Genomic DNA, 18,222 nt, shown 5'->3' with positions numbered 1-18,222 from the left:
AAACCCTGAGGTAAATAATACTCGAGTCTTAAAAATGGTTGTTTCTACCATCATAGTATAAATATCATAGGGGGTAGTAATGGCCCTACCCTAGAAGGTTGTTGGTTACCATCCAATGGAAACTGGCTGTTTTTCACTTGATGTTTTATTTTCTATACTTAGCAATATATGATCCCTTTAGTATATTCTTACACCTCACACAATCATCAGAAAAGTCAAAAGCCTGTGAAATTGGGTGAAGCACAAGTAATTTGTTAGAAGAAAGAGCTTAAGCAATCTCATTGAACTCCTGGTCAGTGACAGCAGGAAGCGCCAACATGAAGGCTTAACAGGAGAGAGGATGCAACTGTGGTAATAAATGCCCTCCCTGCTCCCCCTGTCCTTCCCATTTCTCTTTGGCTTTCCCTGAAGCTAAATGACTGAGAAACTTCTTTCCTACACTGCTAAAGTTTTCTCCTGAGAGCAAGATGAGCTGTAAATAGAAGAAAGCCTCTCTGTCAGCTAGCATGTCAGATGGGAGGTCTCTGGGATTAACCTCCCTGACTCTTCTGAAATAAACCAGCAAGATCATTCCAACTCCGTAAGAAAGGGCATTTAACCCAGGCCTCTCAGCATTCCCCTCTGAATGGACAAAGGTACAAAAACTTGTTAAGTCATTTATCTAATATCAATAAGCATTCAATCATTTATTCCATAAATATTAACTGATAAGCGGTAGTCTACCAGGTAATCTTCTGGACATTGGGAATACAGCAATTAGTTAAAGACATAAATCACTGTCCTTGTTTGTGCTTATCCTTGTCATGCTTATATTCCAGTGGAAAACAGAGACAATAAGCAAAAAAAAAAAAAAAAGGTTAAATATGTCGTATGCTAGGCAGTGACAAGTGCTAAACAGGAAATGGGGACAGAAATTTTGGGGAGTAGAAGGTGCTATTCAAATGTGGCCAAGGAAGCCCTTTCTGAGAAGGTGACATTTCAGTAAAGACTTGAAGGGAGTTAGGGAGCTAACCTGCTGATATGCTGGGGGTGAATACAGTGGAAAAGGAAACAGCTAGTGCAAAGGCTCTGAGGCAGAAGCAGACTTGGGATGTTTCCCTGAGGGTCAGGAGTAGCACAGCAGGAGTCAAGCTCAAAGAGGCCAAGCTGGGCAGAGGCAGAGAGGACCTCAAGGGTGTCTGGCTATTACTTCCAGTGAGCTGGTAGACCATTAGGAGGTTTTGAGCAGGATGACATGATACAATTTATGTTTTAACAGGATCACCCTACTGCTATAATGAAAACTGACTAAAGGGTGGCAGGAGGGTTGTCAGTGGGGATCAGGTACAAGGAAGGGACCAGTTATAATAGTCCAGCGGGAGATGAAGGTGACTTTGGCCTGGGAGCAGATGGTAAGAAGTGGCTGCCATTCTAGGGTCAGCAGGGTTTGTTGATGGGCCAGGTATGGGATAGGGCCAAGAGGAGTTGAGAATGATGCTTGAGACCTAGCCCTGAGTAATTTTCTTTCTTCCCTGTTTCTAGCACTGACATCTTTAGTTCAGCATTTCTAACACTGAATTGTAATAATTTATGTGCTATCTTCCTCACTATACTATGTGTTCCAATTTTAGGGATTTTGTTCTGTTCCTATTAGTTTCTCTCCCATCGTACACAATATAGCATTTGTGACAAAAGAGCCCTTCAATTACTGTTTATCAAATATGAAACTTATAGATATTAGAGGATAAAAAATATATCTATATTTTGAATACAAGATATCTATATTTTTTACCCAATATGTTTGCAGACTCAAAGTCTAAAAGAAATGAATTTAGGCCTAAAATAAGTCAGGGGATATATCTGAATTTTAATAAAGAATGAAAATAGTATGTGAGCTATTATATTTCTTCAGATAATTATTGCTGAAAGACAGCAATATAATATCTCTGGTATATAGCAAAGATTAACCAGGTAATATATATTTTAAATTATTTGAATTTATCTAAAAAATCCATTTACCCAATCTAATTGGATACTTTCATAACACCAGAATAATAATGGATTAATGATCTCTTCCAGGAATTAGATTATCTTTAGAAGCAAAGAAAATGTAAAGAAATAGGCAGGTTACTTTCAGAATTAATTCTGGGTTAGTTACACAGAATTAAGGCTTAAGGGCACACCTTCTATTTCACAGACCATCATTAAAAAATGTCAAAAATCAAATTTAAAAAAATCACTAAAACAGAAAGATAGCCAAGGTGATAAGTTTAAAAGGGAAGTTGCTAATTTGCTTTATCTTTCTGTAATTCAGTACTTTGTCCTTCTGACTATGCTCTGTACACTACATGCTAGGGGCAGAGTAGTTCTGGGTAGAGAATAAAGTGATGGAATAATTGTGGAATTCTAATGAATGGCCAATATTAAATGTTACTGACAGATTGTTGTTAAAATTCAGTGAGAAAAATATTTGTGGAAATGTTCTGTAAACTGCAAAGTACCAATTACTGTCAGACAAATAGGATGATTATGGATTCAAAAGTCACCAAGGACATATCTTGTATATTGCAGGTAATAGGAATGGCAGAACATTCTCATCCAAAGATCTTTTCCTTTTGGTTTCCCGGCTCATGTTCTTCATTCATATGGAATTGCTGAAAGATGGTAATAGAATTTTCCTCTGAAGAGGCTGCAGAATTACCCAGCAGTCTCTTTCTTCTTACCTAATATAAAAGGGAAAACTCTGTGGATTGAAATATATTTCTTCATCAGGAGATTCCAGCATAGAAACTCTGTAAACTGATGTTTCCTCTACTTCCATGAGGAAAAGTCAACACACTCAGATAGACTGGACTCAAATTGCCAAGCTTGTAGTTATTTAGTAGTAATAGAAAAAGGTTAAAAAAAAAAGAAGGCAGAACACACCATGTGAATGTACTGAATAATGCACATGTTCCTTATTCTTTTTACCCATCTAGTGGCCTCATTATCCATATTTCCATGGCATCTTTGGGGTTCTTCAATGTTTTCCTGGGTTGAACCACAAAAGACCTTCTTTTCCAGCCATGACTAGTGTTTGGGCAGCAGCTGGCAGCCTTCCAGTTCTTGGAACACAAGTGACTCAGTTGTCAATCAAGTCTTGTTGTTATCTCATTTGGCACCGCTTCTTCCCAAGGACAATTTCGTCCTGGGGACAGGGCTGGGTCTGGCACGGGAATTTGGCTCTTGGGATATTTTGTCTTCTGGTTACAATACAAGATGTACCCGTTCAGAGCAGGCAGGGTAGTGTGGAACAGTAGATGGAGGGGGCACAGAGCAGGGCACAGACATATTTCCTGTGTTCCAGATGATTCAGCATCACAGCGATCCTACGCTTTACTATATACTCCTTAAAATTCCGTCACCTTCAACTTTATGAATTATTTGTATGCATTTAGTCTAATGTATTTTTGATTGTTTTGGATGAGCACAAAGCAGTAATAATCAACTTTTAATTGTTCTACTTAATGCCTCAGCTTTGGGCAAGTGGAATAATTATATATATAATTATTTTTTTAAGTGATTTTTATAAAGCTCTTGGAAATGATACTCAGAGGAGAAACAACATACAGTTGGAAAAGCATTAGTATTAATACAAATAATTCTCTGTTTAATAATACTCATCCAAACAAGTCACTCTAAAAAAACAAATCTACAAATCCAAATATTTGGGGGGAAAGGGGAGGTTTTGGGGTTGTGACTGACTGTGCCTCCCTCCTTCTTCCCCTGGCTTCACAGCTTATCTTTTCATCTGCTAATACATTAAAGAGAGGCGATGCACCAGGATTCTCTATCTCCTTTACCTTCAGAGTGGTACATGGTTTGTTTGCTAGTCTTACTTTAAAAGTACAAACATAAAATTCAACCTAGTGAGATAATTTAGAGTTTGCTATAAGGACACTTCCTTGTAAATGCCTTAGAAGATCCTGGGTTGTATAAGATCGATAGATTCATGCACTCCTTCAACTAACATTTATTAAGTTCCTACTATGTACCAGGCCCAGGAATTGGGGTCATAGAGTAGAAAGACAAAAATTTCTATCCTAAAGATATTAGGAATAATAGGATAAAGGGAAAGGGGGATGACTATGGAGCAAAATTCAAACATTGTGGTTGTGGCTGTGGCAGAGATGTGCAAAGGCACTGACTGAGTGGGAACATAAAGGAGAGGCACTTTGCCTGGGCTCTGAAGCCGGCAGGGTGAAGAGGGGTCCTGGGAGTTTGTGACCCTTGTTCTAAATTCTTGGAACATTAGTGGTAATTAAGTAGATAAAGAACAGATGTGGTAGGGAGTGTAATTTTTCTGTGCAGATGAAAAGCATGTTTGTGGGCATAGAGGCACAAGAGGACAGTGAACTACAAATATCCTGTTATGCCTGGAACAGGAGATGAGGCTGGAAAGGCAGGCGGGTCTCAGCCGGAGAATCTGATTAGAATGGAGCCACACTCCTGCCCTTAACCACCTAACCCGGGGAGAGGGCACTCCTGATCGCTGCACTCTGATCACTCCACTCTGCACCCGGCTCCCAGCTCCCAGCCAGAAGGATGTAGTATCAAACGCAGAAGGTCATTTATGCGCTCCCAGTGTTTACTACTGCATCCTCTAGTTCCAGAATGAACCCACCAGGAAGGACAAAATTGTTACTGTTTGATGGAGTCATGGGGAACTTTCATGGAACGTGGTGTTCTCTCTTTGGATATCACAGGGTACCTGGTCAAATTTAATTTCTCAAGAAAAGATACAACTATAACCACGGCCAAAGACGTAGGCTACTTGGTCAGACTACAGTCCTCACATCTGAGGAGTCTATCTATTGGAAAAGGGAAACAGCAAGGGAACCAGGATGATTTGGGGACAATTTAATAGTGTCCCATCATTAACTTTGAGATTCTAGAAATATCCCATTTCCCATATTCTGCTATTAAAAATCAGGCCTCATTTCCCACCCTCCTAAGTTCATTCACACAAATGACATATTTTCAATGAGAACTAACTTTAGCTTCTATAAATCAAAACATATTATCTACCATACAAATTTTCTCACATATCATAGATTGTTTTTATTGCCTCTAAAATATTTCTATTTAAAAAACTTTTGAGATGCAATTGAAATACACTAAACTTTGTATACTTAGTGTTCAATTCGATTAGTTTTGACATTAGTATGTATCCTTGATACTATCATCCCAATCAAGATAACAAACACCCATGACTCCCAAAGTTGCCTTGTGTCCCTTTGTAATTTATTCCTCCCTCCATAGGCAATCAGTTCTGTCACTAGAGACTAGATAACATTTTCTAGAATTTTAGAGAAATGGAATCACACAGGACGTGTTCTTTGGTTTTCTTCACTCACAAGCTCTTTACCTCTCTAATCTTCAAGACATTTCTCCCATTTGGCTGAGGTTCAGTAGAGAGCATCATGATAATTCCATGGTGGTGTTTAGCAAAGCATGGCCTGAGGACTACTTGCTCTATAATCATCTAGGTACTGGCTAATGTGCATTTACCTCTTCCACAGAAAGCTGAAACCAGAATAACCAGTGCAGTTAGGTACACTCAAGGGTGAGAGCGAGCAGTTTCAGTTTAACCTCTTAGGGAATAACTATTACTGTATCTCGGTCTGACTTTGGTCCAACTAGATGTTTTTCTCATGTCTTTCTGCTGTTTTTTACAACCGGGGCAGGTCTTAGTCCTTATGTCACAGCAGTTTACAGAACTAAATATCTTTAAGACATAAGTTGCAAGAATTTCCCTAGATCCTTGCACCACACATTTACAAATGTGGTTTAGATTATATTCCCATGAAGAACATGCATTGCTAACTTTCCCCCCCTTGCTAACTTGCTATCAGTTTACAAAGTCCACCAAAGGGCCAGGTCTTGGGTGAAGCGAGTTTGCACTTGCCTCAAGTACAAAATTTATAGAGGTGCCAAAACCCCCCCTAAAAAACAAAACCCTCAGTAATCCAGATAAAACATATCTTTTAAAAAAATTAAAGGGGAAAAATACATGATAAACAAAATTCCAACATTTTAAATAAAGTCAAGACCAGGAACAGTGCCATACTGAGCCTGAGACACACATAAAAAATCAGTAATAGTGATCCTATCTTTAAAAAATTATTATTATTTGTATTTTATGATGCAGGTGGAATGCCTTACTCACCTCACCTTAGTCTTGGCCCTGGTCCACCCCTCTCCCTCCACCTTGACATACTTCTCTGTCTGACAGGTCTTTTGCCATCCTGAAATCATCATTAGAATGTTACTTCTGGCTTAGAGTTTACAATGTGCTATGAACAATAGGAGCTACTTGAAAATACTCTAGCTAGACACATTAGTTGTTTTTGACTCTTTCCCTCACCATTAACCAGGAGCACAGCCAATCCCAGACAAAGACATAAACACTGGTCACCTGTGGTCCTGAATTTTTTAAAGGGCCTCAACCAAGCACTCAAAATGGGATGTATTCATGCTGTATCTGATTACATGTGCCTTCAGTGTGAAACTGGACCCATCTGATCTAAATAGATACACAGAAACCACAGTTCTGATTAATGTTACCATTTCAAACACATACTGTACTTTTCATAGGAGTTAATAACACTTGAGAAAAATCAGAGTGTAAGAATAATTTATATAATGAATGGATTCCAACCAGACTGAAAATATGCCCAGAAACTGTTGGGTAGAAGGACAAGTGCAGTGGTTCTGCATGCTTAAGTTAAATTCTGGGGAGAAATCATGCCACATAAAGTACAGACGTCACTCAGTTCCCATGGGGGACTGGTCCCAGGACCCCCTGCAGAGGCCATGATCTGAGGGTGCCCAAACCCCTTTGTAAAATGGCGTAGGATTTGCATAAAACCTATGCACATCCCCTGTATACTTTACATCATTTCTAATACAATGTAAATCCTTGTAAATGCTTACTATACCATATTGTTTAGGCAGTAATGACAAGGAAAAAAGTCTGTACATATTCAGTACAGACACAACTATCATAGCCTTAACTATATAGTATATGCCAGCAACAACATTAACATTTCCCCCGCCGAATATTTTCAATCCGTTATTGGTAGAATTTATGGATGTGGAACCTTTAGAAATGAAGGACCAATTGTGCCCAAGATTCCTACTCACTTTCAGAAAGTTCACTTGAATGTATCATTTTTACTCCAAGTGAAAGGACTCATGTTTAGCTACTTATGGGTGCACAGAAAGCATTAAGTTGTTTGCTACGTATAAAAACTTCAGAGGAACAATGGAATATTTGGGCCGGTGACAGATGGCAAATGCTGGTCTGCAGTGTCCATAAAAAAGAGCACAGGAATTAGACTGCCTGAGGAGCAAATTTAAAGTAAGTCTGTGATCAATTGTCCTCGTCAGCCACAAAAGCATGGTGGGAATGGAAGATACAGGATTTGTTGTCAGACAAAACTGAGAGGAAACATTCAGTTCCACTCTTTCCTAGCTGTCTGACCTTGGCCCCTTTCTGTGCCTGTTTGCTCACCTATGAAGAGAGCCTGCTTTACAGGGTCACCACAGGAATGAAGTGGGACAAGATTTGTGGAGCACCTATCACAGGCCTGGCTCGTGGGAGCCCGAATTAAATCGTAGCCGCTGTTATCACCACCACCTCCAGCACCATAGGCTTTATTAAGTGTTTGAAGGTTATCTGACTCTGAGACAGAACAAGGATGGAGGTTTCCCGTGAAAGGAAACAGTACAATTGGTAACAGTTTATGTGTGGTGTGGCTATCGAGCAGAGGGGCCCAGGTGTCCTGCTGAAGGCGGGGCCCATGCTATTTGTCTACATGTTCAATGCCAGGTACCTAAGTGCAAACGTTTCACTATTATAACAGTTCTAGGGAGAAACTTTGAGTTGAGTGATATCCCTTTAAAAAGAGGCTCTTTTCTTGCCAAATAAAGAGCAGCTGATTACAGCCATGGTTACTATGTAGAGTTTTGCTCTTGACATTTTAAAAGATCCAGAAAAGAGCTTCAAAAGTTCATCCAAAAGTGGACAGAAAGTAGGTGGTGGGAAGACAGGCTAGGAGAGTTGGAGTCATTCACTCCAGACAAGAGAGGGTCTGACAGATTTCAAATGTATTAAGTGTTCAGATGCCGATGCTACTCCGCTACCTTTCATCTCCAGCGCATAGAAGGACTTCTTCCTATAAATACTTTGTCTTGGATGGATGATTTCACTTTCTGAAGAACAGAAGTCAACCAGATGACCTTTTGAGATCTCTTCTAGTTCTAAGTCTTTGCACAAATACGAAACCAAAAACAGACACCTAGTTTATCAACGTGGAGTGGTTTTCAGCTGCATCCTGTTTAAAATGAGGTTGAGGCAGCCTGGTGGAGCAGAGAGAGTGGGAGCCAGGGGTCAGGAGTGCTGAGTTTGAATCTCCCTCTGAAACTCACTATTGGGTAAGTTATGGTAATGAAAGAGCACAACTCACTCAATTGTAGCATGAAATAATCTCTGCCTCCTAGGGTTCCTAAAAGGATTAACTTAACTAATGTTGGCAAAGCACCAAATATTTTGACTGGCACATTATAGGCCTTGGATAAATAGAAGTTATTCTAGTTGGCTGAAAAATGGTTTGAATAGTTGACTACCATAAAAAAGAGCAATGCCACTCTGGTTGTAGTTATACCATGTTAGGAAAATTGCAAATGCCAGTCAGCAGACTGATACCGCCTTGGCCCACAGAATCCACTCTGCAAAGTAGCGCTTGTCAAACACCAAGGAATGTTTGAGGGAGCAAATTATTAACCAGTTTGGTGCTAAGAAGCAGAGGAAACTGACAGTGAGGTCTAAGACATCTTGCTAGGAATCTGGTCTCTCTCACTGTCACCACAAGAATCAAATGAATTATTTCAAGTACATTTCCAAGTATACGCAATATATCACATCTCACTGACTTGTAATTCACACCAAGTATAGTAAAAACATCAGTCAAAAAACAGGTTGGTAAATCAAACTGATTGTCAGGAACTGTGCAATTAGGAGTTTTCTCCTCCACAAATGATATGAAGCTAAAAATGAAAGTCATAAAGAAATTCAACAGCTTTCACATAGCAATGGAGCACATTGGTTAGAGCCATATACTGAGTAAAAGAAACCTCCACAAAATGTAATTTTTCAGTGCTACATCGATATGGTGTTACATTTTTAGCATTTATAGAAAGATACTAGAGTCTAAGACAGAACAGCTCTGGTTTTTGCTTTTACCAGTGGTGGGGTCTGTGGCAGGACACGAGGAGGCCGTGGAGAATTGGAAAAGACAGACGTACAAGGTACAAACATGTGCGTAGAGCTGAGCACACGGAATGCTCAGCCAGAAACACGGAGTGCTTCCTGAAGCCCCTGTGTGTTGCTCTGAGCATCACACTTGGCTTGGAGAGCATATCCTGTTTCCATCAAAGGGGGAACTGGTTACAGTTGATAGAACCAAACACCACAGACCAGGGAGCAGAACAATGCTCTTTGAACTGATGGAGTCACATGAAAAAGCCGCTTGTTTTCGTTGGTGAATAAGAACAGGCATGACAAGTTGTAAAACGACTCCAGACACATCAGGGAAGGAGCTGGCTGAGGTCCAATGTAGATGCCTGTCAATACTAGATCAATGAAGGCTATTCTGCCATTAAATCAGTCCTAAGCAGGAACCTCACATGATAATGAAGCAACATTTACATTTCCACCACACAACTTTTACATTGTGGACCCAAGTTAAAATTCATTTCAAGTGGCTGCAGACCAATGAGGTGTTAACCAGCCTGCAGAAACAAAATGCAGTGTTTCAGTGAGCTCACATTTAGGCCTTTGAAAACAACCATGTGTATTCTTACTTGGCTTCAAGTCATTATTTTATTATGTTTCCTAAAAACCACAGATCTTACAAATGTGATTGCATAGCACTTGTAAGCAGGTTCATTATTTTGTGTGTGTGTATGTCGAATTATTGGATAAAAGAAAAAACTAACATGGCAACTAAGATAAAAATCAAGAATGCCATGGAAAGAAAAACAACGAAGCAGGAAACTAAGGAGAAGAAAAGTATCTATGATGCTAAATAATGAGTTCAAAAGTCCTTGTTACCAAAAGTTTTTGTTACATTAAAATTAATGTTTTACTTTAAGATGCCTCTTTCTGCATTCCCTAGAACAAACTTGTCTAAATCGCAGATTCTTTCAGTATGTGAATGACCTCTCAGCAATGGGCAAATCCTCCCAGTGGTTTACTCAGTATCTGAGACCACTTGTTTAAAGCCAAGAGAAGTGTGCTCAGAGGCTTGCGGAGAGCTGCTGGCTCAAAGGAATGGAGATAACTTTCAGAAATGCTTATCTCAATACCAAGCAGTAACTCACGTGTTTGGAGTGGCTAAATAACTCAATTCTATGAGGTAACATTATGTTTGATGTTAACAAGGGAACTGATCCACGAGACCTAGATTCCAAACTTAAAATGAAATGTGTTCATTTATAATGAAGGGGTAAAAAAAATCTCCTTATCTGGACTTTGATAACTATAACACATTCCTTAAGAGAGCCTTTGAGAAAGCTAGAGTCACAAAGAGTCTGTTGGAGTTAGGGTGGCAAGAAGTTTCTAAATGCTTTAAGGCTCTTTGACCACGTTCCTACTCATGTTAATGTCCTGTTAGACCCACCTTCCCTCTCCTGGACTTTCCCTTCTTTTTTTTTTTTAATGAAAAATACATATTAATGCTTCAGTTCATTTTGGACATGTGCCTTGTGAAGGACTTCAGAGATATTTTTCTTTCTTTTTAAAAATGACCTTCACATAAAAGTAATAGACTTTTCAGATAACAGAGCCCAAAGCAAATAACATCAGACTGCAAATATAGTCATGAAAAGGCCACAGAGACCTTCAGAAGTGGGGTGGCCATGTGCTAAGCAAACTTAAACCATTTTAACAGAAGCAAATAAGCATTAGTCAGGAAAACAGCAATCCAAGCCACCCAGGGATGACGGCACAAAAGAATCCTGTCTAGCAAACATCCCAGTTTAACGAGCGAGCACTCGGTTGTTTTCAGGCAAGTACTTCCTGGGAGGGACAGGGTGGTCAGGCAGACTGCTTTTCTTGACAACAGGAAACAGTGTCATTTTGTTGTTGTTGTTGGGTTATTTTTTTTTTTTTGGTCTTTTTTTAGACACAGTGCGGAACCCAACACATTTCAAGGCCGAATGATGTGGTTTCTGTTGCTTTATGAAGCTGCTGTGGGTTTGGGGAAGGAAACTGTAGTCAAGCTCAACCCCCCTGACTAGTCCTGGTTTACCTGCCATATGCAAAACGCCTGTCTTTGTGATGATCGCCAAAGGTATCCCAAAGCCTGAGAGAAACACTCACTTCATCAACCACATCTCGGGAACGTTCCAAGACCTGCAGGAGAAAGAGAACATCCATGATCAGTGCCATTCAAAGGCTCCAGGAGAAGGATGTCTGGGTCAGCACCCCTCCATGCCTGTCGGACTCACCTGCTTTTAGTTTTCTCATTCCACCTAACAGGACTTAAAACAAGCCTAATTCTCTTCCTGGAATCACATGATTCAAGCCATCTCATTCAGGATACCAGAGCCATATTCCCAAGTTTGCATTTTGCTTTTGTTTTCTCTGGTGGCACTAAAAATGTTAGTTTTATTTTAATGCACTAATTGCCCCTCCCCTCTTTTAAAATCAGACTGGCAGTAGCAATGATGCACCCTGAGCATTCTAAAGAAACTCTGTACATCTTACCTCCTGGCAGACCCGGTACTGGTCAATTGCCCACACGGTTGGTACATGGGTGGCCAGCAGCTGATATTGCGTTAGCGTTGTGTTACATGCTCTGGCACAGATCAAGCGCGTCTTCCCCACGGCGTTGTCTCCCACGACCACACACTTGATGGTTTCAACGTTGGGTCTTTCGTAATCCATGTCAGTTTCCATTTATACAACCCTGTAAGAAGAGGGTGGACACCGCATTAAAGACACCAGGGCTTTCCAGAGCAATCAAAGACTGGAGGGGTTCAGGCAGTTTTCTCTTTGTTCAGGAACTGCTTTGGAGATGCCCAAGCATAAGCAAGAAGTTTGGAAGTTTTTTACTAAGCCTAAGTGAAACTTGAGTTTTCTTTTTATATCTCACACAAGTACAAAAACACCAGATTGTTATTTTGACCCCAAACGGTTTATTCCGGTTAACATGTTATTTTCTCCTTGGTTTTCTCTAAATACAACCTGCCTACTGGATATCCATCCAGAGCAGTCAGGACTGCTGGAACACTTTTATAGCTTATGAGCTGCTCATGTTGGCTCGCTAAAGAGAATTCATCACCTGCAGGCTTGACCTTGGACATTTGGGCCTTGGCAGTAGTAGTGTCCGTACCATCGGAGTCTGCCAATGATTCCACATCTCCCTTTGGAAAGCAGTTTTTTCTAGGTTCTCAACTCTGGTGGTGACTTAGAAGAGACTCAAAAGTTCAAGCAGAAAGCACCACCCACCATTCCTAAAGAGTAAATTGTAAGGCTGACATTTGCTACATTAATAAAATTCACTTATATTTATATTTATTCATTTACTGATTTTTATTAATCAGATTCATTAAAAAACATATTCCCAAGAAGGGCACCACTAAGCAATCAATATACATTTTTTATATTCTCCTCCCTTCTGTGTTTTCATCAAGAGATCTGGAACATTTGGTAAAGAATGGTTTTACCAAGATGAAGAACTATTTTGGAATCTTCCCAAAACCATTACAGAAGATTTAAAGAGAGCTTCTGGGTTGGGGGTGGTCAAGAGGAAGAGGAAAAGCTGCTGCCACAAAATGTGGAGAAGACTGCTTCCTGGAAGTGGTTGGATGGACGACGAACCATTTTAAGATTTTAAGATTTAAGATTTTAATGCACTGTAATTGCTCTTTAGAGGAAGCCTACTGTCCAGCTGAGAAAACTGGTTAGATGATCATTTTTAAAGAGTCAGTAATGGTTTCAAGGATCATAATGGTAAAGAGACTGTAGGACGTAATACACAATAAGGACTCAATAATTGAACTGATTTGAGAAAAATGATCATTTGCATAATATGAGATTAAGAGTATAGCAGGAGAGACAGAAGGAAGGATATTGAGAAGAATGCTTTTTCACAGTTAGGACCATCTGAACATGAAACTGTTTCCTGTGACACCATCACAGGAGGTGATAAACCAGAGGCTGGAGTACTCTGTGATGGGAATGGAGTGATTCGAGGAACAGATGTGTGATGAGGTTAGGATCCAGGCTACACAATGGAAAGGCTTAAAATAGATAGATACTTGCCGCCCATCTGGCAAATGCTGTAATGAAGGTTTTGGGTGGGAAAAGAATCGTAAGCAAATCTCCAATTCTGAGGATCAGCCAGGTGTGGTAACTCCTAATATTTATCTCTTTAAAAATCTAGCCTTAACATTCTATGATTTTACTAGTTCCCTATTCAATAGTATAATATGACAAAAGCATGACTTTGGCACTAGAGCAGTAGGTCTTAAGTACCAGCCAGAGAACATTTAGCAAATGTCTGGAGACATTTTTGGTTGTCACCGTGGGATTGGGGGAGTGCTACTGGTTTCTAGTGGGTAGAGGCCAGAAATCCTGCTAACACAGTACAGCCCTCCACAGGCAAATGTCATAGGGCAGCCCCCAAGTGCTGTAGTGCTGAGGCTGAGAAACTCCTGCCTCAGATGGATGTGATTCTCAATCCTGGTCTCCGCATTTCCTAGTCATTTGACTTTGGGCACATTATTTGCCCTTTGGGAGGCTCAGCCTCCTTGTCTGAGAGGTAGGAATCCCCTAAGGTTGTTGTCAGAATTAGGTGAACTGATGTTTTCAGTCCCTGGTGCCATGCCTAACACATGGGTGACTTCAAAAATTATAATCATGATAGTGAAGATGAATGCCTTTAGATGACAACAAAATTGAGTCAGGTGGAAGATCAGAATTAGATTAATAATCACAAAAATCTATAAAAAGGATTCATTTTAGCAGAGCAATTAAAGGGTTAAGTCCACTAAAAAACAAGGACCATAAATACAAGATGGAGCATATTCTGGATGGGAGGATGATACAGTTAACTAAAAGATAATAGAGTTAGGGAAGTAGCTTAATATTTTTAGGAGCTATTTCTAGGTTCTGGAATGAAAACGGTAATGCTCCTTAACAGTCTTTGATACGTTTCTGGGGATATTAGCTTGGGGTAACCTGTGCCAGAAAACCGATTCCATGTGGAACCTCACACTCTGGAAACTTAGATATCTTATTTTGAATGCCCTATGTGGAGGAAAACCTTACTCTGTTGAGAGTGTATTTTTTTTTTTAGCTAATTAAAAAGTAAGAGAGCCAATCCCTAACATTTGGTGAATGCTTGAATTTAGTAAAAATTGAGATATGACACAAAAAATATAGAATTGGCTTTATTAATGCCTTGCAAACTAGCTCTGATAACAGCCCCTGAAAAGGGAACCCCCCAATAATTTGAAACATGGCAACTTTGGTGGAATAGCTGTGTAGCTTTTACAGGAGACTACTTACATTGAGGGGACCACAGCCCTCCTAGTTTTATATTACGGGTGTGATTACAAAAATATCATTATTTATTTATAGACACATCTCATGCACAGCCCTAAAAAAGAATTTCTGTGTCAAAGGTGAGAATAACATCTGTGAGTCTTCTAATCTCTAGCAATCTGCTCAAAATCGAGGTGACTGCCAAAGGTGCTGACCCTTGTGCAAAGGGAACAGCATGCAAGGGAAATAAAAGGCAGGGCAGAGTCAGACACTCACAGCCTTGGGCACTTGCTTTAGACATGGGATGTTCAGGAATGGTTTTCTGGCTTTTCGAATACTGAAGACCTTCTGGTGTGTGTGTAGAAATTTATTCTGTCATAATCTCTACAGCGTTTTAAGAGCATGAAATTACAGCCAAGGATGTAAACTCATACTACACATGTATGGTTGTAGACTGACTGTTCATCTGTTACACATAAACAAGTGAACATTAAATTATGGTAGCAATTATGAAAATGTGCAATTTTATTTTTCTTGTTATGGGCTCTAATTTATTCTTATCTGGCACTCTTATGGTTGAATGAGCTCTTGGGACCATCTGGATAATGACTATCTGGTTTCTAATCTTTATTTACCCAGAATGAGAGTAATAAATATTATTCATTTAGCACTATTAATAAATTTCACCACCATAAATCCTGCAGATCTGTGCAGATACCCTTTTGCCTTTAGATGCACAGCTGGGGAGACAAAAAGGGTATAAAAGAAAAAGAAAATCTAGAAAAACTGACATTGGTAACCTGCTACTATGGCAGTTTTGTAGTCTTCTTATTCAAAACGGACTTGAACTTCATGTCATACTTTCACTGAATCCTCAGGACATAGATGCGGAAGTTAAAATAACTGAAGAATCTACCTGCACACTCTGGAAATCAGAAGTGGTAAGTTTATTTGAAAGCTGGCAAGTGAACAAGACAGCGTGGAGTCTGGCACGTGAAGGACTTGGTAAGGTGGTGCAGGGTGGGCTGCTGCTCTGGGCGCTAGTGCCCACCATCCATAAGGCTGAGGCAGAAAGCAGGGGTCATGATCTTCTGGTCATCAAATTACCCCATTGGACTTGATTGTCCCACATCTTCCCTTGCCATCATTGCCATCATCTCCTGAACTTCACATTGCTCCTCCACATTCTCCACCAACTCAGCTTACTTGTTGTGGCTACAGGATGACACACTGAACCCCCTACCCTCATAGTTTCTTGACCTTTTCAACACCAGTGATATCTGCCACACTCTACGTGAGCCCATCATACTTTTGGTCATGTGCTGCACATTGCTGTCATCCAGAAACATTGTGCCTCTTGTGCGAAGTGTACTATGGCCACTGAGGCAAATACCACCATAATGTGTCATCTATTAACCTTCCTCTCGAATTTGCCTCATGACTGACTAGAGAAACCCAAAAGAATGTGATGCTGTGTGAGTCCAGAGCCCTCTACCTGCATGCTGTTGGAATGCTGTCCTGAGGCCATCATCTAAGAAAGCTGGCCTGGCCTAGAAGAGGATGAGAATTCACAGTGAGAACAACTGAGGCAGCCCTGCCAACGGCCTCACCAAATGCCACATAATGTGAGGCATCTTGGATCTTCTAGCCTAGCCAACTCTCCAGCTGAATGTAGCTTTATGAGGGAGCCCAGGTGAAGCCAGCTCAGAAGTCACCTAGCCAAATCTCAGAGAATCATGAGAAGATATTGTTGTTTTAAGATACCAAGCTTTGGGTGATTTGTTATGTAGCAATAGTTAACTGAAACATACCCATGGAAAAACTCCAGCACATTGCCACCTCCATTAAAAAAAATCAGGTTATAGGCCCCTGATATTGGGGCCTGAAATGAATGGATGATGTTTTCCCTTCACGTCGCCTTCAACATCTTGTACTGCATGTGTGGTAGGCAGAATAATGGTCCCTCAAATAAATACATCCATGTCCTAATTTCTGGGACCTATGAGCATGCTTGGTTACATGGCCTGGTGGAATTAGGGTAGCAGATGAAATTAAGGTTGCTAATCAGCTGACCTTGCCATAAGGAGATTCTCTTATATTATTAGGGAAGGCCCAATACAATCCCAAGGGCACTTTAAATGTAGAAGAAGGAGGCAGAAGGTCAGAGTCTGAAGGGAATATGAAGATGCTACACTGCTGGCTCTGGAGATGGAGAAAAGGGCCAGAGCTAGGGAATGTAGGGGACCTCTAGAAGATGGAAAGGGTAAGGAGCCAGCTTCTCCCCCGGAGCCTCCAGAAGGAACGCCGTCTGCCAACACCTTCACTCTCGCCCAGTGAGACCCATTTTACATTTTTGAAATGCAGAACTATAAGATAATATATTTGTGCTGTCTAAAGCCACTACATTTTTGGTAATTTATTACTTCAGCAATAGGAAACTAGTATAGCATGATTTAGCCACACAAATGACTACCCAAATTCTAAATGTTTGCTACCTCAGCGCCTTTACACATATTTCCTCTGCTAACCTTCTACCATTCCTTTTCTGCCTGGCAAATTCTATTCATTCCTTAAACCTTACTCAGATATTACCTCCTCTAAAAAGCTTCCCTAAAGTGCCCCACCTCCACACACACTAATTTACTTTCTCTTCGGTACCAATAAGTGAAGCAATCACAAAGATAAATACACATATACACTCATTTTTTTCCTGTATTAGCAAAGCACGGAATGGAGGTTTGTGAACTTGTTATTTCTCCTGGGGTATATCCTCAAAGTACCTGTCTCATGCACTTAATGAATCACCAAACATTTCTGGGGATGCTATTGTGTGCTGAACTGCTTGGAATATATGAGTGTGCTATACCCGTCTTTTGTAAAGCTTTGTCCGACTGTCCAGTCTGGGCCATAGGCCCCCCAGTTTGTGATTGCCTGCCAGGGCCAATCATGGGCAAAACAGTGACATGGATGTGACTGCAGCTGCTCTGGTTTCCTCTTCAAATCATTTCCCTTCCTGTGGTGGAACTTCATCCCCACCTCTGTCCTTGAGATAATGGCCTTCATGGTGTCCTGTTCCTCTGTTGAGAGGCTCTCAGAAGGTGTCAGACACATTCACTCCCTCAATCACTCTACAGCTAGATGACTGTCAAGGAGTCCTGTCCTGTAATTCATAATTCAGGGACACTGTGGCTGATGAAATGCAAGATATTTCTAATTGCTCCAGAGAGGGGCACCTTCGTACAGAGCCACTTTTTGAATTCAGGTGAGGTGTGAATCCCTTCTAACATTGGAATTTCATATATCAGGGAGGTTGGGCAGAAAAGGATTTATCATTTGTCTAAGATATCTCATTAAGCATCTCCTAATTGCTCTGAATTACCCTATCAGACTATGCTACCTTTTACCATCACTTTTGCTGTGTTTTTTGTTATATTTGCTATTTTAATTAAGGCATGGTGAGCAATTCTCTTAAAGACAAAAATCTAAGGCCCACAGACTGGCCTTGTACTTTTAGCTCCATGCAGCTGTTCGTGGAGACAGTATGAACAATGCTATTGCACAACCACTTTCTCATCCTTTAGAAAAGCATATAATCTGAGCACTGAGAAATACTTTAACATGTTTACTAAAAAATACTAGTGGAACAA

At 40.4% G+C, this 18,222-nt stretch overlaps 1 protein-coding gene across 6 annotated transcripts in view; it reads right to left on the bottom strand.

Annotated features, from left to right (window-relative positions):
- Positions 1 to 18,222, bottom strand: part of RHOBTB1 (Rho related BTB domain containing 1) — a 61,894-nt gene that overhangs the window by 26,126 nt on the left and 17,546 nt on the right. For 5 of the 6 annotated variants that reach the window (XM_045842204.1, XM_045842202.1, XM_045842205.1 and 2 more), the window contains 2 exons: positions 11,792 to 11,993; positions 11,334 to 11,437 (listed from right to left, as the gene is read on the bottom strand). In XM_045842204.1, the coding sequence (XP_045698160.1) occupies positions 11,334 to 11,437; positions 11,792 to 11,983 (296 nt within the window). In that variant the 5' untranslated portion in view covers positions 11,984 to 11,993. Of the gene's footprint in view, positions 1 to 11,333; positions 11,438 to 11,791; positions 11,994 to 18,222 lie in introns of those variants that run through there. The other variant, XM_045842208.1, reaches the window with a different exon arrangement.

Source organism: Phyllostomus hastatus, unplaced genomic scaffold (genome assembly GCF_019186645.2).
Source record: "Phyllostomus hastatus isolate PE091 unplaced genomic scaffold, TTU_PhHast_1.1 phas_contig_38, whole genome shotgun sequence".
Taxonomy (NCBI): domain Eukaryota; kingdom Metazoa; phylum Chordata; class Mammalia; order Chiroptera; family Phyllostomidae; genus Phyllostomus; species Phyllostomus hastatus.
The sequence above is the reverse complement of the archived record's forward strand: the minus strand, read 5'-3'. Positions and strand labels throughout refer to the sequence as shown.